Below are 23,037 nucleotides of genomic sequence, written 5' to 3' on the forward strand. Positions count from 1 at the left end.
AAATACTTGTTTGGGACTGTTACATAACTCTCCACCCCATATCGTCTAAATCTAGCCAAAAGGTGCCATTCGTTTGTGCTCGATTTGTGCCGGTTTGTGCCGCTAAAATAAACATTGCATCTAATTCTCTTTCTTAAAATAAAAAAAACAATACTGGGCAGTGACGTCACTCTCCACCCACTTCGTCCAAATCGCACAAACGAACGGCACCGGTTTGGAAAGATTTGGACGACATGGGGTGGAGAGTGACGTCACTGCCCCGAATTGTTTTTGTTATCTCTAAGAAATGGAAATATATTTGACGTTCATTTCAACGGCACAAACCGGCACAAATCGAGCACAAACGAATGACACCAGTTTTGTGTGATTTAGAGGAGCTGGGGTGGAGAGTGACGTCACAGCTCCGAAAATATTTTGGTTATATCTAGGGAAGGAATAACAGATACAGTGTTTATTTTAACGGCACCAAACGGGCAAAAATCGAGCACAAACGAACTGCGCCGGTTTGGAGCGATTTGGACAACATGGGGTGGAAAGTGACGTCACACGGTCAAAAAAATAATGTTTAATATCTTAAACAACAAACCAGCACAAACGTTCGTTTTTGCGGCACAAATCAGCACTAACGTAGCACAAACGAATAGCATAGTTTGTCATTATTTCTTTTTATGGGGTGCCAACTTCACGGAGTTGGTCTGAACTGTTGGATCGGTATGTAGAGGCTATTGGCGTTGGGTGAGCTGGTGCGATGCATTGTGCTTCTGAGGGGGGTTGGACGTTGGATCGGACTGGAATTCTCTATTTGCTCCATCTCAAAGTTGGAGCCGTTTAAATAGAGAATTATGCTAACCAACTCGACAAACGGGACATCATGGACAGAGAGATTACAACGAATAATATCCTTGGCCAACCCCAACAGAAACACAATGCCAAATAGAGGGGTCGGGCAAGCTCACCCGATGATAAAGCTCAATAAAATCCTCCACATACCGCTCCAACTCCCGACCGCTCTGCCTCAAGCTCCACAGGCGTTCCTCAGCACTGCAATTTGGGTCGGTCATTCTGTTACAGTGTAGTGCTGGTTGATGAGACGGGAGACGTAAATCCAATAATAAATCACTTTAATATAATACTTCAGAAAGGCAGGAGACATCCACACACGGGGTAACGTAATAAGTGAAATGACCGACCAAGGACTGAAAACAGAGACTGACTTATAAAGCAAACTAATGATTACACACAGGTGAAAACGATAATGACTTAACAAGGACTAAACCAATGATTACAAACGGACGGGGGAAGACAGAGGGAGAAACCAAATCACAACAGTGCAAACACAAAGGCAAAAGACATATGACAGTATGTAAGCGGTAGACTATTTAAGAAAGAAAAATGTTAAAGATAAAAAGAGTAATTGGAGAGAATCAATAAATGATTATTTATATTGTGTGAATAATATGCAATCATGTAATCAATAAAAAAGTAACTGAGTCTGAATACAGGTATTTTAAAAAGTAACTAATTACATGTAGGCCTACTTAATTTTTGGAATTTGATTACGAAATACAGTTTACATGTAATCAGTTACTACTCAGCTCTGTATATAGGCTAACTGTCTATTGTCTAATGATAAACATTAACTATAACTCATTCCAGGAAAGTTCAACTAATGCATTAAAATGTTAAAAATGTGTTTCTCACATTAAGAAACACTTGAATGGACTTAAATGCTGAAACTATTGGTTGTTTGGAACTATTGCTGCTCCATTACTTGCTTTGCTTCTGCAATCCGCATTCTTTAGTTTCTATGGGGAGCAAATGTGAGTGTCGCAGCTCTGTTTCCTCAATGGCTCTGGGCGGACACTGGCAATTTAAAGCGGCCAAGGTTCCCAGATGTTCTGTCGTCAGTCTTAAGGTGTGGCTAAGCGAGACTAGCAGCAGTTTAATCACCATATTGTGTTGGTGACGTGCTAGATAAAAGAAAGTGAAAGTAAAAGAAAGTAGTTGGTGTTTTGCTTTTTTAGACAAACAGTCGAGTCCTTCCAACAAAACGGAAACTTTTATAAAAACTTAAAGAGGAATTTATGTGGAGCTTGAAAAAGAAGGATGAATGAATCAGTGGGCTATCAATTTTGATTAAGGTAAATGTTAATGTCTCAATCCTCTTAAAGGTGACTTCCACATTAATATGTTATATGTGTTTGACATTTTTTTATCCTAAATCAAGCGAACAGGGTTTGTTTTGTGTATTGTGATGTAGCCTATGTGATGATTTTTCAAAAGATTGAGATATTTGTATGAAATCAGCAGTCATTATCTATTTCTCCAACTGCCATCTGGTCAGATCAATTACAAGGTGTTTAGTAATGCTTAAATTTTCTTTTGTGTTTGTCAATTCCTATCCAGAGTCAATGGAGATCCGACTATAGCTTCATCATGGGTGACACACAAAAATCCAGAGATGATTTTTTTCCAGGATCCGGGTATTCTGAACAAACGCATTAAATAACCTTTTACTGTATATAATAAAACATTATGTATGTCATTAGGTATGTGTATTATAAATATTCAATTCAGTTATGTCTGTCTTTAGAAAAACATGTTAATTCATAAGAAAGTGTCCAGGATGAATCTTTTCATCTAAACATTCAAGTGCTTTTCAGTAAAGACATTTTGAAGATCTTACATTATCATCAAAAATAATTGAATCTGTTCTGTTATAGTTCAGTTTATCAGAAGAGATCAGAACCTGAGCCCAGCTGTGTGTCTATAAGAAGTGACAAGTCTTTTGGACATATAAATAGACTTTAAGAGTGAAGAGACACAGACTGATCTCAGGTAAACATTGCTATAAGACATGATTTGCATTTTTATATTATAATGATTTTATATTATGCATATTATACATTATTTTAAACACCCAGCTTTTGTTGGGATTTCAAATGTCAACTTTTTGTTGGGTACCAAGGTGTTATGGAATTCCAGGAATGTGCAAGCAGATGCTGCTGATTATTTATATATATATATATATATATATATATATATATATATATATATATATATATATATTTATATATATATATAAAGAACGTGTTAAATGCTGATTTCATATCAGTCATAAATCCATGATGAATCTTCCCATCTAAACATTTCAGGGAGGAAAAAACGATTTTTGCCGGCGAATGTACCCACTTCATCAGGCGGCTTTGCGTATACCCACTTCTAATTCCCCTCTGATGAGCATCATTCAGTAGTGTCCTGGATTAGCCAAAATCATGACAGTCCACCAAATACAGTCATTTGTAAATAAATGCAAATATTCACTAAAAAAAAACCCCAGTAAAGACAGTAATGATATGGTCAGGGCCGGAAATATGTTTGATGATTGCACCTGATGCTCCGTCGTATCAGAACAAGGGTCCAGTAAGCGAAGGCGTTCAAATAGTTAAAAAAGAGAAAACCCGACATATTTCATCAGAGATTGCTGAGAGACACATTGGAGGGTTGGAGGTTGGGTGTTTGGAGATGTTGAGGGGGTCATAATTTAAGCATATTCCCAGGAATTAATAAGAAAGTGTTAAATGTTGATTTCAGATCAGTCATAAATCCAGAATGAATCTTCCCATCTAAACATTACAGGGGAAAATAAGGACTTTTGTTTTTTAAATAAATGTATTGAAAACAATGACTAAAGCCTGCTTAAATGCCTTTCATTAAAACATTCTGAAGATCTTACATTAAGGTGAATGTCATCAAAAATAATTTAATCTGTTCTGTTATAGTTCAGTTTATCAGAAGAGATCAGAACCAGAGGCCAGCTGTGTGTCAATGAGAAGTGGCAAGTCTTTTGGACATATAATAGACTTTAAAAGTGAAGAGACACCGACTGATCTCAGGTATAGCATTTCTACAAGACATGCAAGGGTGTAAATGTCATCTAACAGTATGAAGTACTTGTAAGGATAGATATGTGTACCCCTGTGATGTACCCCTATGAAGAAGACATGATTGGCATTTTTTATATTATGATGTTCTTTTTTTAGGCATTTTATATATTATTTTAAACACCCAGATTTAGTTGAAATTTTTAAATCTGTAAATTAAATCTTTTCTGTTATAGTTCAGTTTATCAGAAGAGATCAGAACCGGAGCCCAGCTGTGTGCCAGTGAGAAGTGTCAAGTCTTTTGGACATATAATAGACTTTAAGAGTGAAGACACACAGACCGATCTCAGGTATAACATTTTTTAAATGATATGATTGGCATATTTATATTATGATGTTTTTATATTAATGCAGTTCGATCATCTTATTTCTCTAATTTTAATTAATAAGTCCAAAAACAGGCCTAGAACATTACGATTAAAAAGTTAACTCAGCCTTCCGTACAGTCTCTAGAAGGCTCTGATCAAATGCGTTATGCTTTCCTGAACTTTTTTAGAGTGAAACATCTCATACCTGTCAACACCCTACCTCTGTTCCCATTACTAAACATCTCTTTTACCATGCTCCTAGCTTCTCTAGTTTTGACCTATTGTCCCCACAGTGGTTGATTAGATAATCAGGCTGTCTAATTCCTCTACTAGTCTTCTTGATCCTGCACCTACTTCTTTACTAAAGAATTGCTAGCCAGCTTTGTCACTACCCATCACTCACTTCATTAATACATCAATGTCAACTGGAATTCTACCATCTAAGCTTAAGATTGCTGCTGTTACTCCAGTTCTTAAAAAGCATGGTCTCGATCCTTATTTCCTAAATAGCTATAGGCCTATTTTAAATGTATTGTTTCTTTCTAAGATATTAGAAAAAGTTGTTGCCTCCCAGTTACAGGCCTTCTTAACAGCACACAACCTCTATAAGCCATTCCAGTCTGGCTTTCATCCATTACACAGTACTGAAACAGCCCTGGTTAAGGACAAAGTCAAAGTTTATTTATAAAGCATTTTTAAAAACAACAAGTGTTTACCAAAGTGCTGTACAAGCGTACTTAATTTAAAACAATAGACACATAAAACAGACAAAAGTCCAAAACAATCATAAAAACTTACTCTCATACTGTGTTAAAAGCCAAAGAGTAAAGATAAGTTTTGAGACTAGATTTAAAAACAAAGCGACTAGATTTAAAAGTGTTTGAGCCTGCCTAACATGGAGAGGCAAATTATTCTAGAGTTTTGGGGCTGTCACCGCAAAAGCAGGTCCCCCCTGGTTTTTAACCTTGTGCGGGGAACAACCAAAAGTAAATGCTCAGTGCATCTAAATGCCCTTGAAGGAGTATTTAGCTGTATTAAATCAGAAAGATATCTTGGTGCTAGTCCATTTAGTGATTTAAATACTAGGACCAAAATCTTAAAATTGATTCTAAAATGAACAGGAAGCCAGTGAAGAGAGGCCAGAATTGGTGTAATATGTTATCGTTTGCACATTCCTGTCAACATACGAGCAGCAGCATTCTGCACCATCTGCAAACGTGTAAGAGAAACCTTGCTAATACCCACCTAAAGGGCATTACAGTAATCAAGTCGAGTCATCAAACTCTTTTGAAGTTATTACAGTTTTTCTCAATTGCTTAAACACATTTCTTGAAATTATGCCTCTTATTTGCGAAACTCTAAACACAAATCCACAACTCCTAACTCAATTCCCCAAACTTCTTATATTGAGGTCAAAATGAAGCTCTCCACTCAAAACAACACAATCTTGCTGAAAAACCAAACTTTGCTCTCAGACATGACACACAAATCCTCAAAAACACACACACTACAACACAGTTTTACACACTGATGAGATAAATTCAAAACAATACAACCAAAACAATCCAAATAAAAAACTTTTCACATGATGAAAACAACAAATCTATGCCTTTGCAAGTGTTTTATTCCTTAATTTAATGTACTGTAGAGTACAGTACAAAACAGCAAACAACAACAAAATATAATTTTTCTGCCCAGAATCCTGTCTTTGGTCTGGGACAGGCCAAAGAACCTCTTCAGCATCACAGGCTAAATTAGCCCTGGCCAGGCAGCAGGGGTCAAATCCTCTTGCATGCCTGATCCAACCCTGGCACTCATCAACTAAAATATATGAGACTGCTTGTTTTCTCGCCCTTGCCCTTCCTCTGTCTCTTCCACGTTGTCGTTGTCATCCACCTTCTTCTCCTCCTCTTCCTCTTTCACCTCCTACTCTTCCTCTTCAAAATTACACATTACTGTATGTGGGATACTGATTGAAAAAGACTGGATAGGATTCGCAGTTACACTTGTACTGTACTAGTGGTCTCAGGAAAAAAATAAAAATGCATTACAGTGTCATTGTGAAACAGCAAAGAAAAAGAAATACGGGCACAAAGGTAAAAATAAAAATTCGAAAGTCTACTGTCAGATTTTGTAACTCCTGCGTTGTCCTCTGTCTATATGCAGTATGCTTTCCAATGGAAGGTTCAAGAGATGTACCTTTGTGCTATTTCAGAGAACTGCTTTATCATTGGTTGATATACATTATCTTCATTAGTGAAAGTCAAGATTCACTTGAATAATTCATGGCAAATTTACAAAAAGTCTAATAGAAATGTGTAGAATATATGATTGACAGTTTATAACAACTAGATCAAAAATTTTGCATTTAGGTAATGACTTATACGATGAGCTAATGACTTGATGTTTTGAGGGGTCAAACTATTGCACAGAGAACTATATCATACATTTTGAGCAACATGACAATAGCAACTGATAATGTGGGAAACCGCAGACAAATGTATCTAATCAGTTGTATGAATGTACCAAAGCAATCACAACTTGAACAGAAGAATGAGAAGCTTTTTATGATGTGCACAAGAGACTAGATGATGTGGATGTTGAACAAGTAGTTTTGACAATTTCATTTCTGATCTGAGAAATGCACCAAAGTGACTGAGAAAAACTGTAAGCTGACTTTGGCTTCTTTTAGGTTCTGATTTGTGTGTGCTAAATTTTGACTCCTAGTGTTTCCACTTGGATAATTGTGTGCTAATTGAGCTCAAACTTCACAGATTGAGTGAACAATGTTGAATGCTTGTGCTTTCTAAATGACCACATGGTGTAAGCACTGAGAAATGTAGGGGTTTGTGTGTAGAGTTTTGCAGTAGCAGTTCACCAAATATAACTCATGTGTCAAAGCAGGGAATAGTGTTTATTGTTTAGGGAAATGGGTGTGCTTCTTCAAAAATGGCGTTATAGTTTTGAAATTTTAGTTCAAAAGACTGGTTATAGTGTTTTAGCAATTGAGAAAAACTGTAAAAGACAGAAAAGAGTTGACTTTGGATAATTGCCTCAACTGGAAAAAACTAGCTTTAATTACTGAATTAACCTGTTTATCCAGTTTAAAGTCACTGTCCATAATAACACCCAGGTTCTTTTCATTGGGCTTCATGTATGATCTTAAAGCACCAAGATCAAAATAAGAAGAATCACGAGTACCCCCAGATCCAAATACCACAACTTCTGTCTTTTCTTCATTGAACTTTTAAAAATGTAAGGCCAGCCAGGCTGCAATGTCTTCAAGACAGTCCAACAATGGTGCTATGGACTTTGCATCTTTCCGTTTCAAAGGCAGATAAAGTTGAATATCATCTGCATAACAATGAAACGAGATGCCATACTTCCTACAGATGGACTCTAAGGCAGAGGTCTCAAACTCAATTCCTGGAGAGCCGCAGCTCTGCAGAGTTTAGCTCCAACTCACACCTGCTTGGAAGTTTCTAGTGATCCTGAAGACATTGATCAGCTGGATCAGGTGTGTTTGATTAGGGTTGGAGCTAAACTGTGCAGAGCTGTGGCCCTCTAGGAATTGAGTTTGAGACCAGTGCTCCAAGGGAAGCAATATATAGAGAACAGAATAGGCCCAAGAATGGAACCTTAAGGAACTCCACACAAGAGGGGTGCTGAAGAGGACATAATCCCCAAGGCGGACAGAAAAACTTCTGTAGACAAATAAGACCGAAACCATTCCAAAGCAGTACCCTTAATATTAACACAATTTTCTAATCGAGAAACCAAGATATTATGGTCTACTGTGTCAAATGCAGCTATAAGATCCAATGGTTTCAAAAACGCTTTTTAAAAAACATGGAGGGACAATATCCATACAACAAGACAATGGTTTCATCTTACCAATAATATCTCCTAAAAACAAAAGAGACTGGTTAAAGCTGGTTAAAAACAGCAGAGCACATAGTAGTGGTAGATGGATTGACAGGGGGAAGTAAGATATGTGATCTAACAGTGACAATCTTATCAACCAAAAAATTCCATACATATCAAAAAAAAAAAAAAAAACTCTAGCCAGGTTGATGGCAGGGTAGTCAGAGCAGCATTAATGGTGTTACAGTAAAAAGAACACAAGGCTTATGTGAATTGTTACAAATATATGGCAAGCCGTTTTGACTTTTATTCCATCTCAGGATATGACTTCTTGATATCAACAATTCCATTTTAACTAGTGAAAATATAATTGTTGATATCAAGAATTAACATTGTTACTAGTGAAAATATATTATTGATATCAAAAATAGCAATTGTCACTAGTGGAAATCTAATTGCTGATATCAAGAATTAATATTTTCACTTGTGAAAACAGAATTGTTGATATCAAGAAGTCATATCCTGAGATGGAATAAAAGTCAAAACGGCTTGCCATAATAAATAACATCTTAGAATGTTTTTACAAGTGGAATTAAACAATTATGTTAGCTCCTCAGTATTAAGAAAATCAGAGGATACTGAATGGCCCTCAGTGTTTTTAAAAGCATCGCAAAATAGTTCAACAGTTCCAGGACTAAATGAACGACAGCGATGAGTTTAGGATTACAAGAAAGATAACTATCAAATAGTACAGGCATGTGTTCAGAGAAAATTGCATTACATATCTCAATATTATACACAGGTAGACCACAAGATAATACCAGATCTGGTATGTGTCCATGCTTGTGTGTAGGGCTAGTAACAAACTGTACTAAGTTAAAAGACTTTTAACAGCCTCAATTTTTAACAGTCACATTTTGGCAAAACTCTAGCCAGAAAATAAAAAAAAGTCATTTATAAAGTCTTTGTTGTATTTGGGAGGCCAGTATACCAATGCACAAAGCACCGGATCAAGCCGATTCAGCTCGAAAACACTAAGTTCAAAACTCGAGTAGGAGTATGACGACAACTGCCGGCAATTAAATTGCTTTTTAAAAAACCACACAACTCTATCTCCACGTCCAGTAGACCTCAGACAATTAAAATAAGTACAGTCAAAGTCCCTGTACTTGTCCCAAGTCATGTCACTCGGTCGGCCATCTTTAAAGTGCAACTCCGATCTTATGGGGAAACATCAAATTCTCCAAAATTATTCACCAAGCTTATGATTAAATTTCTGATTTTAAATTTCTGATTAAATTTCTGATTTTAAATTTTAAATCACCAAATAAATCTGACAAGAACTGCCTCATAAATATGGTTCCTTGTGCTCCAATAGCGTAAAAAAAGCTTTTCAGGCTAGATCAGCCAGTGCACATGCGCAGGACTGAGCGCACATCTTAGAGCGCAGATTGTTTCTATAGCAACCGGGACTTCTAACAGCAGTGATGCACTGACTTTACTAACCAACGGCTTTTTCACTAAGAAGGCAGGGCTTTGCGGCCATAATGAGTGTTGCATTTTTCCATAATCAAAACTATATGAGTGACACGCTTTGGGTATTTTATAATCTTTGGTACAGTCCAGCGATAAAACTTTCTGTAAGTGGGCTTGACTCACCAGCACCCATCCATGTTCCAGTCACACACAGGAAATCCAGGCTGTTAAAAGTGTCCTTGGGGGGGCACAGAGTTCAGAAAAGGAAGGCAGGTAGTTCATGCGGAAAATGGTGCATTCTTGTCTACTCCTGCTCCGGCGTCCAAGTTTTTGTCCGATTCCAACAAGTCATATAACATATTGAAGTTATTTCAATAGATTATTTGAAAATAGAAACTGATTTTTGAAAATGTGCTTATTCCAGCTTTTGTGGGCATTTTAAATCAGGGGTTTTAAACTCTCAACCTTAAACAAACACACCTTAACAAACTAATTAAGGTCTTCAGGATTGCTATAGTTACTGGCAGGGTGATAAGTTTGATAAAGGTTGGAGGTAAACTGTGCTGGAAAGTGGACTTTGAAAGCCAGAGTTGAGAACCCTTGCTTTACATGGACTGCAGTCTTTTTTGGTGGGTACCAAGGCATTATGGATTTACAGGGAATGTGCAAACAGGTGCTGCTGATAAGGAGGGCTTTTATTCAGAGCTAAATAAATCCATCTTTACACTTCAAATGCATTATAAACTCTTACAGTATATTCACCAAAAATGGCCAACCGACTGGGATGAATGTTATACAATTAAAACTTGAAATCAATTCTGCTGTTAGTAGAAAATGGTAGAAAACATTGTTTCACGGGGAACATATCATCCACACTTACTGCAGAATACAGATGAAGATTCCCCTTATGCTCTCTTTATGAAAAGATTTTAAAAATAATTAAAATAATGAGAAAAAGAAAAAAATCCACCAATACCAGACTGATTCTCTTCTTGATGTTTAAGGACGATCCTACAACCCAGTTCTGCTGTAACAAAACCCATCTGTAAGAAGAATGACCAGTCTATAAATCAACTACAGGAAAGCAGGTATATGCTCGTGTCAGGTAAATTGTGGGATTTAAGATAATCACAAATAACTCAAAACATTTCATACTCATATTTCATAAACCAATCATGTGTTCTGTGTCTCATGATACAGAAAACAAACAAGACATTTTCCTGAATGTATTTTTCTCTATATTTAATTCATGTAATATTGTGGTATTCGTTTTACAGCCATGATGTCCTCAACAAGTTTAGATCAAATCTGATGAAGAAGTTTCAGTGTTTGTATGAGGGAACAGCAAATCAGGGAAACCCAACACTCCTGAATGAGATGTACACAGAGCTCTACATCACAGAGAGTGAGAGTGGAGAGATCAGGAATAAGCATGAGGTGAGACAGATTGAGACACATTCAAGGAGGGTAGCAACAGAGGACACACCAATCAAATGTAATGACATCTTCAGACTTTTGCCTAGACAAAACACATCCATCAAAACTGTGCTAACAAAGGGAGTCGCTGGCATTGGAAAAACAGTCTCTGTGCAGAAGTTCATTCTGGACTGGGCTGAGGGGAAAGCGAATGAGGATGTCCATCTTATATTTCCACTTCCTTTCAGAGAGCTTAATTTTATGAAGGACAAAACAATCAGTCTTTCAGATCTTCTTAATGTCTTTTTCATTGAAACAAATGAAATGGAAATATCCAGTGATGAATATAAAGTGTTGTTCATCTTTGACGGTCTGGATGAGTGTCGTCTGTCTCTGGATTTTCAGAACCATGTGAGGGTGCATGATATAAATGAATCAGCCTCAGTGGAGGTGCTGCTGACAAACCTCATTGTGGGGAATCTGCTTCCCTCTGCTCTCATCTGGATCACCTCTAGACCAGCAGCAACTGATCTCGTCCCCTCTAAGTGTGTCCATCGAGTGACGGAGGTACGAGGCTTTGATGAGCCACAGAAGGAGGAATACTTCAGGAAGAGAATCAGTGATCAGAGTATGGCAAATGCAATCATCACACATCTGAAGTCATCAAGGAGCCTTTACATCATGTGCCACATCCCAGTGTTCTGCTGGATCTCAGCCACTGTTCTAGAGAAGATGTTGAGTGAAGCAGAGAGTGGAGAGATTCCCAAGACTCTCACTCAAATGTACACTCACTTCCTGATCCTTCAGACCAACATTAAAAATGAAAAGGACTATGAGAAGAATGTGACAGATGAAGATATAATCCTCAAACTAGGGAAAGTGGCATTTCATCAGCTTCTGAAAGGCAATATGATCTTCTATGAGAAAGACTTGAGAGACTGTGGCATTGGTGTGACAGAAGCATCAGTATATTCAGGATTGTGCACTCAGATCTTCAGAGAGGAGTTTGGCTTGTATCAGGGCAAAGTATTCTGCTTTGTTCATCTGAGTGTTCAGGAACATCTAGCGGCTCTATATGTGCACATCTCCTGTATAAACAACAACATAAATGTGTTTGACCCAATCACCAAACCAAATGCTTTGTCTAAATTTAAGGACTGGTTTCAACTCATATTTAAAAACGTTTCATTTTCTGAGTTACATCAGAGAGCTGTGGATGAGGCACTGCAAAGTAAAAATGGGCATCTGGACCTTTTCCTGCGGTTCCTTTTGGGTCTGTCAGTGAAGTCTCATCAGATTCTCCTACAAAGACTAATGACACTGAGAAGATGCAGATCTGAAAGCAATGAGAAAACAGTTGAGTACATCAGGGAAAAGATCAGGACCATTGACTCTCCAGAGAAATCCATCAATCTGTTTCACTGTCTGAATGAATTGGGTGACCATTCACTAGTGGAGGAAATACAACAGTATCTAAAATCTGGAACAATAAGTGAAGCCAAGCTCTCTTCATCTCAGTGGTCTGCTGTAGTTTTTGTGCTGCTTACTTCAGAAAGGAAGCTGAATGAATTTGATCTTAATGAATTTGTTGGAGAAAACAATAAAGCTGAAAAACTGGCTGTTCTTCAGAAACTTCTGCCTGTGATTACAGTTCAGTAAGTATCACTGAGATCAATCACTTTACTGTTAAACCCAAAGAAAATCAAACGCTCATAATTCTTAAAAACAAACATTTGTTGCAGGGGTGGTTTCTTAGTTTGGGCGATAGGGCGATGGACCACCAAAGTGTGAAAGGGAGGGATCTTTTTTTGTATCACATTCAATCACAGTGTTACGCTAGCTGTCACTGTTCTAGACTGTTTGTTCTGCCTCTGGAAATACAGTCCAATCAGTGCAAGTCACATAATGTGGAGTATTGCTCCTTTTTTTAGGCGATTTCACTCTGATCGAGAATTGCCCCAACGCACAGCAATTCACAAACATGCAAGAGATCCACAAACATGCATGGAAATTTGCACATGCTCTATTCATAAATGTGCACATTTATAAATATTAATGTCTTAACTCAAAATACAATCCACAAATGGTCTTTTCATGCTTGTAATTGCATCATTTCAGTCCATTAAATGTCTGCACAAGTTATATGTATGGACACTTTTGAAACTGTTGTTCCATGGCCTTGATTCACAAATACAAATACAAATAAGCCAATCTGTCCATACATACCTCTGATGCTAGATAATGATATAATGTGTGATATGGTGTCTTCCTCAAGAGGGTGCTTACTGGCTTTCAAGCTGAATCTTCCCTATAGAGCTACATTATATCTAAGGGTATTTTCTAAAATTACCAAGACAGTAGACTGATGCCTACATCACATAACAAACTAAAGCACTGAAATTGATCAGCAGTGAAAAAAATGTTGCTATATGTTTAACAAGTATTATTTTCATCATTTCACAGTTTGAGTGATTGTGGTGTCCCAGATAAAGATTGTGCTGCTCTGACTTCAGTTCTGAAATCAAATCCCTCACATCTCAAGCAGCTGAATCTGTTTAATAAAAAAATACTAGATTCAGGTGTAAAGCTTCTCTCTGCTGTACTGGAGGATCCTGAGTGTAAAGTGGAGAAACTGTGGTAAGATAATCTCTTTAATATTCATGTTATTGTATCCTATAAGAATGAATCAGGGTTTCTCACATCTGACCCTGGAGGGCCGCTCCCTTCAGAGTTTAACTCACCTACCTATAACTCTGAAGACCTGGATTAACTTGTTCAAAAGTCTTAAATTAGAGTTGGAGCTAAACTCTACAATTGAGGTCAAAAGTTTACATACACCTTGCTGAATATGCTAAATGTTAATTATTTTACCAAAATAAGAGGGATCATACAAAATGGATAATATTTTTTATTTAGTGCTGACCTGAATAAGATAATTCACATAAAATACATTTACATATAGTCCACAAGAGAAAATTAGTTGAATTTATAAAAATTACCCAATTCAAAAGTTTACATAAGCTTGATTCTTACTGTTAATACTGTGTTTTTACCCAAATGATCCACAGTTGTTTGTTGTTTTTTAGTGATGGTTATTCACGAGTCCCTTGTTTGTTGTGAACAGTTACAAAATCCTTCAGGTCCCAGAAATTCTTTGGTTTTGTGTGTATATATATATATATATATATATATATATATATATATATATACACACACACACACACACACACACACACACACACACACACAGCAGTTCTTTCTGGTTCTCAAATCTGATTGGCTGGTAAGAGATATTAGACTCCAAACGGTGAAACAGTTTGTATTACTCCACTACTTCATTTGCCGTATTTCTAATAATGAGTGTCATGGCGGATGCTAAAATAATACTGTTTTGTGTCATGGAATGTAGTATTAAGAGCTTTTTAGGTGAGAATGTACTTGTTTGGACTTTAAATATGCGGTTTGTTAATAAAGTTAAAGGAGCAGTTCACTTTCAAAACAAAAAATTACAGATAATGTACTCGCCCCCTTGTCATCCAAGATGTTTATGTCTTCCTTTCTTCAGTCGTAAAGAAATTATGTTTTTGAAGAAAAACATATCAGGATTCCTCTCTATATAATGGACCTCTATGGTAATGCAGCTTTACAAGGCTCTAAACGATCCGGTAACACTTTACAATAAGGTTCTTTAGTTAACATTAGTTAACCACATTAGTTAACATGAACTAATAATGAACTGCACTTATACAGCATTTATTATTCTTTGTTAATGTTAATTTCAACATTTACTAATGCATTATTGAAATCTTGTTAACATTAGTTAATGCAGTGTGAACTAACATGAACAAACAATGAACAACTGTATTTGTGTTAACTAATGTTAATAAAGATTAGTAAATACAGTAACAAATGTATTGCTCATGGTTAGTTCATGTTAGTTAATACATTAACTAATGTTTAACTAATGAACCTTATTGTAAAGTGTTACCAACGATCCCAACCGAGGAAGAAGGGTCTTATTTAGTAAAACAATCGGTTATTTTCTAAAATAATTTTACCGACCCAGTGTTTACAAAGTGATCGTGCAAAGAAGATCAAACACCCTTTACAAAAAAAAAGAAAAAAAAAAAAAGAAGATAAAACAGTCATTTAGGTTTTAAATTTGGAGGAGAAAATGAGATGGGAGTTTTTCAACATACCCTAACTGTATTGAACCAGAATAAATAGAGTTCACGCAGAGCTAGACATGACAAGCATTGAGGTTAAAAAGTATATAAATTATACATTTGATTTTAGAAAATAACCAATCATTTTGCTAGATAAGACCCTTCTTTCCTTGGCTGGGATCGTTTAGAGATCTTGGATCTCATTGTGTTTATGTAAATGTTATGCTGTACTTCAGAGCGCTGCCTTTGTACTTTTGACTGAATTGCCTAGCAACTCTTATGATGGCTGTTGTTGTTGTTTATTAAATATTATTCAATAAATAATATTTAATATAAATAATAGTAGCATTTAGTATTGGGAAATTGTGTATGTGTTTGTGATGTAAGTTTAGTTACATTGTTTTGCCATTAGATGGCGACAAGAGACTTTTTTTACGAGTCAGCAGTAAAGACTTTTAAATTGAAAAATGTTAAAGTGCAGTGTTACGACCCTTGGTGTTCTAGGGGTATACGGGTTGGTATACTGTTCTCCTTCAACATCTTTAGCGGGCCACATACAGTATGTCCGAACACGAGCTCGGCTGGACTTAAAACCAAGGGACTCCTGTACTGCCTCTCGTACAGCAAACAGCATAAGAGGAACCCCTTCATCCCAATCCCTGCCCTTATCTAGGCAATATTTGCGTAACATAGACTTTAATGTCTGGTGGAAACGCTCAAGGGCTCCCTGGCTTTCCGGATGGTAAGCACTAGAGACGCTGTGTTGAATTGCAAGACTCTTTAACACCTGATTGAACACCCTCGACATAAAATTCGTCCCCTGATCACTCTGGATGACTTTAGGGAGACCAAATGTTGCAAAAAACTTCATAAGCGCTTTAATGATTGTATGCGCAGTTATTTTACGGAGCGGAACAGCTTCAGGAAAACGAGTAGTCGCACACATGATAGTTAGAAGATTACCGGCTTTTGACCTTGGCAATGGGCCAACACAGTCAATAATTACACGTTCAAATGGTTCATGCACAATGGGTATTGGGGTGAGGGGAGCTTTTGGGATTAACTGATTTGGTTTACCACTGCACTGGCACATCTGACAGGTCCGGCAGTATCTGGCAACGTCTCGTTTCAAACCAGGCCAAAAGAAATATCTCAGAATTCTGCGATAAGTCTTGGTGATTCCCAGGTGACCGGACAGAACATGGTCGTGTGCAAGTGACAGTACATGAGGTCGGTATACAGAAGGAATGACCACTTGGTACACGGTATTCCAGTCAGCTCCCTGTTCGCGTGTAGAACTCCGCTTACGCATCAACATTGCATCCTCAATGAAATAACCCATGGGTTGCCGTTTTAACTGTTCCTGGGAAAGTACAGCATCAAAACACCTTTTTAATGTCTCATCCTTTCCCTGTGCGATAATTATCTGCTCATGGGTCATGTTTAAATTAAGCTTCTGAAAAGTATCTTGATCTCTTTCAAGAACACAAGGTTCGTCCACACTCTTAGTTCTAAGTAGCAAGGGTTCATCGGTATGGATAAATGTATTCTCAAGAGTAAACTGCTCATTATCCAGCCGCTTGGCCTGAGAACGAGTCACAACATATGCAGGAAAAGTGTCAGGATAAGTGGTGGACAACTCATCATTTACAGCGGACATGGGTTTCTTGTCAAAAACCTCTAATGACGGCATCACTTTACCCCCAGCAATATCATTCCCGAGGATAAAAGACACACCTTTAATTGGCAAGTCTGGAAGCACAGCTACTGCCACTCACAAATCGCAAGCTCACACTCTAAGTGGATTTTATGTACAGGGGCTTTAACAATGCCCATCTCAATCCCCTGCATAAGAATGCTTGTACCACACGAAGTCTGTTCATTCAAAACAAGCACATCAGCGATCAACACAGAGTGGTCGGCGCCTGTATCACGGAGTATCTGGATTGGTCGCTGATCTGCAGGGTTACCGGTTGTGGAGACTAACCCATTAAAAACAAACGGACGATAACTTGCGTCAACGACCTGCTTCTCTAGAAATAATGGCCTGTTCGAGGCTGTTGACTGAATTAGACCAACACTTGTGGGTCGTGCATGTTTACTTTTAAGAGCACGACAGTCTGCAATCAATTTTATGACAATAGTAACATTCTCTCATCTCCTTTCCTTGCTCTGTCTTAGCCGGAGCACGGGGAGGAGAGGAATGAGTAGACGAATTCACAGACACCACTGGCAAACAATTCTTGAATTCTTCCAATAGAATAAGTTCACGTAACTCACCAAAATCCATTGTCTTAGTGGCAGTGCACCATTTGTCAAATAACAAGCTCTTCTCTCGAGCAAACTCTACGTAAGTCTGTTGCATACCCTTCTTATGGTTCCTAAAACGTTGCCTATATGCTTCAGGCACTAGTTCATAACCTCTTAATATTGCAGACTTCACAGTATCATAATTTAAGCTTTCCTCAACTGAAAGTGCGGAACAGATCTCCTGGGCTTTGCCAGACGGCTTACACTGCAATAGCAAGGTCCATATTTCGGATGGCCAATGAAGGGCCGACGCAATACGTTCAAATACTTGAAAGTATGAGTCAACTTCGTCTTCACGAATATTTGGAACAAGTGAAATGTACTTACTTATGTCAGAATGGTGCGAATTGGGCAAAGCAACTGGTTCCCTCACTGGAGCAGCTGCGGATGTACCTGTATCAGGGACAGGAGAAGCCAGGTGTGCGGCTTTAGCAGCCTCTGTGTCTAGCTGTCGCAGCTTGACCTGCTTATCAGCCTCTATCTCCAGTTGTCGAATCTTAAATCGCAACTCCAACTCAGCTTGGTGGGCACGTGCTTTTTCCTGAGCCTCATACTGCAATTTGGCTAGACGTAACTTAAGTCTGCCATCTCCCATTGAAACAGTCGAGGCAGGCGATATGGGATCAAAGGGCGGTAACACAACCTTGGGTTCAACCTCAGTCTCCCCCTCAGCTACATCACCATTCAACCCTGCCCGTCCAGGAGCGCACGGCCTTTCAGTCACACCGAGTGGATTCAATTCTTCTGGAGCTACACTATCCACAGCAAAAATCCCCAATTCGACCAACCGATCATAAATAACTTGCCGGATTTCTCTTTTAAGATTTTGCTTGTTCACTAGAATCTGAAAATGTTCAGCAATTTGAATTAAATCATCTTTGCGACATTTATCAAATTCCCCAAGAGTTGGGTTCTGAATAAACGAGTCCAAATTGAATGACGCCATACCTGATCCAAAACCAACATACAGAACTAGTTCGCCTTAAGCAATAGACAACGTCCACTACAAATGAAATCACTTTGCCAACCGTGCTGAGCACAACGATACCAATGTCCACAGAAAAAAAAAAATATCGGGACCTTTAGTATCCCGGACGAGCCCCCAAAAATGTTACAACCCTTGGTATTCTAGGGGTATACGGGTCGCACACTTAAATTTGTAAGACATTGGCAAGTTGAATTCCCAGCACTGATTGCAACCAAAGTGATGACAAACTAAATACTTTATCAACAAAATGTGTTTATTTACATAAAGTACAAGAGAAGTGGTATCAAGTGGAATATTTAAAAGTGAAAATAATTGTTTAAAGTCAGGCACTAATAGAAAGACTGGCTATGGGTGCGGCTGAAAATAAACCAAAAAACCCAGCCTAACTAATCACAGTTCCCCCCCCCCCCCCCCATCTAGTCTGATCTAAAAATAAAAAGGGGAAAAAATAAATGTAATGAGCAAAAATACCCCAACTGGCTACACTATCTAAATCAAAAGGGATACATAGGTTGGCACGCACCATCTTACCTAGTGTATCTCTAGACAGCAAGTTACCTGCATGTTGATATGTATACCACGTGGCTTACTTCCCTACACCAGTCTCTCAGTCATGAATATCACCAACATGTTGACTGACAAAAACAAAGTGTAGCCAGAACAAAGTGAGTCTCAAGACTCACTCTAATTCCTGAAATGGCTTCTTAAAAGCCAGCTAGAAAAGGGGGATTGGTTGAGGACGGTGCACTGAAACAGATTATCGTCAAATCAGAAGAATGGAGTAACAGGATTGGATGAAGTGCTGAGATGTGCAGCAGCTAATCAGAAGAATGGAGTGACGGGATTGGTTGACATAATGGAACATGAGCCAACCAATCAGGAGCAGCAAGCAAATGGCTAAATGCAAATGATTGTGGTTTGAATACAGGTTTGTCGGTACTAAGCAGTCTCACTTTTATGTAATGGTTAGGTTTAGGTTTAGATTTAGATTTTTGGGTTCAGTTAGTAAATAGATGCTACAGTCTCTGACTCTATAGTCAAGCAAACCTCTGTGTGTACATTTTACATTGAGGCAGAATTACTTACTTTAGTTAAAATGCTGTGCTATAGACCTATTTCAGCGTTTGCAAGCAGTGTTTATTTTTGGCAGAAAATTACAGTGTTATAGTAGCAGTCCATGGAAGCCACGGGGGGGAAAAGAATAAAAAAGGTCAGTCTTGTTTTTGTCACTTTTGTTTATGCATTTACACACTTGTGGCATCAAACTGTTGTATAAACACAATATTACACAAGTAGACGTGAGATATGGCTGTATATCAACATGGCTGTGATTGGACTATGGGTAATCACAGCATGCCAATATACAGCCATATCTTATGTCTACTAGTGTGTAAATGCATAAACAAAAGTTGTCTTTAACAAGAGTGTCCGTAACAAAACAAGCCATGCAAATGAATAAAGAACATATTACACAGACACTTAATTTGATGACGTTAATTACATTGAACAAATTATATTAAAACAAAACATTTTCAATGGGTTTGTGGTGAGTGTGGTGTTTGAGGCTTCGAAACAGTGCAAAGCAATTGGGTAAGTTGATTTGAAGCTTTAAAAAGGTTTGTTTCTTCCATCACTACTGTACACTGGAGAATGTCTCAGCTTACGCATGTAATCCTGGTATACTATGGGGAAAGCCTTCATTGTGACCGGTTTCTAAAGCATACATCTAAACTTAACAATAACATTGGCCGGCGACAGCCTATGACATAACTACCGGTGCAACCACATTATAAAAGGACGTCGGGAGAATATGTCATCTGCTTCTTCGTCTGAAGCTTATGTCTGAAGCATGGCGAAAAGAGAGGATGCAGTGTCTCATTCCCTTCTCAGGGAACCAGGGTTACATATGTAACCTGAGATGTTCCCTTCCAAAGGAACTTCAAACTGCCGTCACTATGGGGAAAGGTATAGCCACACTGCCATGCTGAGGGGAGTGCATGCCAAGCACCAAGTACTAACTTAACCAAAGCCAAGGGAGTTGCCCCTAGGATGCCTCGACTGTGAGTGACATCATCCCCTATGGCCAAAGGCCTGAGCTGTATGCCACAACAAACTTACCTGTTGAGGGCTGGCTTATAGGAAGCCTGAGCCCAGGGCAGAGCTCGTAGGTTTGGAATCAGAGTCAATGAGATTGCTTCAAGGGGATACGCCGAGTATCAAGGTTGACATAAATCCATATCTTGGCCTGTCATCCAGGGGCCTACTTTTGCTCTTCAAATGAGCTGCTAGAGTATCTACAAGATACTCCAGGAACTTGGTAGCAACACCCTACTTAAAGATGTATCATAAAGGATACATAAGCAGAGTTGGGCCCAAGGTGAGAACCGGGGCCTGAGCTAACTCAGAGAAAGGGAACAAGGCTAGCATTGCGTCGCCCTTACCATAAAGGTTTTTAGAAAAGTTTTTTAGAAGGCTTAGCGTGCACACTTACCATGAACATGGAATTTTTGGGGAAGTGCACAGATAGCTAATGTGTGCATCATTAGCACCATTACCAAAGGCCACCAGAGGCCATGACAGGCCCAGGGGCTTGATGTGACTGAAACTGCTTAGGAGTAAAAGAGCACACAGTTCAGCACATGTGGCTCTGGAGGTGGCATATCTCATGGAAGAACCATCTAGCCGAGGGGAGCCTCGCCAACTCGCCAGCACTGCTGGGCTCAACCAAAAAAGCAGTCCACTAGGGAGGCCAGGTGGCCTAACTACCTGGAGGCACTGCTCAAAGAGCTGAAGGAAGCAGAGGACCTGACTCTCAAGAGTGAAAGGGGATATAAGCTCAGTCAGAAAGAGCCTATAGAGTCTATAACCCGGGAGCAAGGCTCTCAACTCTCAGAGGAGAAGAGAACCACATGTTCTGCTTAGGGTCAAGCTCGAAATAACCCTCCCGTAGTGAGGAGAGCACAATGCTCAAAAAGCAGATAGGGAATTATATGCTTCATTAGGGGGAGCTACAAGCTCCCTCCATAGAGAGGGCTGGCCAAGGAGGTGACAAAGAGGCCTAGCAACTTGGTATGACCACCTATGGAGTTCACGGGAGTGGCGCTTTCAGCTCCCAGGCTGAAGCAAGCCCTCATGCTCAACTCAGGTCTACAGATGCCCTTGGGGTGAGACCTAAGTAACCCAGGGAGCATGTCAGGAGACAGTACTCTAAGAAAACATGTTCAACCTGAGAGAAAACCTCTAATGACTTGGAATTGGAGTCCAGACAGCACAGGGTCGAAAGGCTGCCCAGGATCTTTCCAGATAGCACCAGTAATGCACCCTCAAGGAAGCCACAGGCTAGCGCAAGAAGGGGGAGGGGAATCGAGCTCCTGTCTAGAAAAAAAAGACAGTTACAACTCATTCATAAGAGGAAAATCACAGCTCAGACTGAGACAGTGGCACAAGAAAGTTCATGAAGCTCTGCAGTAGAAAACTTGTTAAAAAAACTATATATATATATATATATATATATATATATATATATATATATATATATATATATAAATTTATATACATATAATGACTTTGATAAATGTTGACATATTAGTTTGTGTAAAACTGTGACTTGTACCTATTATTCTGATCTGTACTGAGAGAGTGAAGAGTGTCTGTGTTCTCTGCAGGTTGAGGGATTGTGGAATCACAGATGAAGGTTGTGCTGCTCTGGCTTCAGCTCTGAGATCAAACCCTTCACACCTGAAACAACTGGATCTGACTAGAAATAAAGTAGGAAACTCTGTGAATCTGCTCTCTGAGGTACTGGCGAGTCCTCACTGTAAACTGGAGATACTAAAGTAAGTTAATCTCTTTAATAGTCACACTTGTCTTTGTCTTCAGTAAAATAAATTATTTTCAACTAAAATAAGCTTACAGAAGCTAACAGAATCAGTCTGATAGCTTGTAAGTTCAAAACAATTTCCCTCTCTTGGTTTCTTGGTTTAGGGCCTGTTCCTGGAGATCTACCTTCCTGCAGAGTTCAGCTCCAACCCTGATCAAACAGAACTGAACCAACTAATTAGGATCTGAAGAAGCACTTGATAATTACAGACAGGTGTGTTTGATCAGGGTTGGAACTGAACTCTGCAGGAAAATATGGTGCGTTCAAGTCATGTCGGATAGATCGTATTTACCAGTTGAAAGCATATGAATGCGACCACAAAGTCATTACAATTGGGAAACTTGAAATTTTCTTTAAACCCAGAGTTTCCGAGTTGGGGGCGTGTGAGTGAGAAAACGTGTCAGATGCAATGGACACAGCCAAAGACATTATTAATAAAAAAAGAAATGAATAAAATTATTATTTGTTTGTAATGTACAATAAAGCTGGCGTCAGCGCGACGCCAGGGGCGTGGCAGGGGAATGCAACGTCTCCGTTCCCTCCTTCGGGGAACGTGGGTTACCTTCGTAATCTAGACGTTACCCCTTCAGTCGAATCACTTCGACGTTACATTGGGAACAGACCCATGGAACAGGCCACGACCCTGGCACCGCGTTACGCACAACTTCACGTGCTGACAAGTATA

At 38.8% G+C, this 23,037-nt stretch overlaps 1 protein-coding gene across 1 annotated transcript in view; it reads left to right on the top strand.

Annotated features, from left to right (window-relative positions):
- Positions 1-3,381: 3,381 nt before the first annotated feature.
- Positions 3,382-23,037, top strand: part of LOC141300008 (NLR family CARD domain-containing protein 3-like) — a 34,719-nt gene continuing 15,063 nt past the window's right edge. Inside the window, exons 1-6 of the mRNA XM_073830308.1 lie at positions 3,382-3,503; positions 3,783-3,896; positions 4,121-4,234; positions 10,870-12,663; positions 13,472-13,645; positions 22,138-22,308. Coding sequence (XP_073686409.1) covers positions 3,382-3,503; positions 3,783-3,896; positions 4,121-4,234; positions 10,870-12,663; positions 13,472-13,645; positions 22,138-22,308 — 2,489 coding nt within the window. The remainder of the gene's footprint in view (positions 3,504-3,782; positions 3,897-4,120; positions 4,235-10,869; positions 12,664-13,471; positions 13,646-22,137; positions 22,309-23,037) is intronic.

Source organism: Garra rufa, chromosome 24 (assembly GCF_049309525.1).
Source record: "Garra rufa chromosome 24, GarRuf1.0, whole genome shotgun sequence".
NCBI classification, from domain to species: Eukaryota; Metazoa; Chordata; class Actinopteri; order Cypriniformes; family Cyprinidae; genus Garra; species Garra rufa.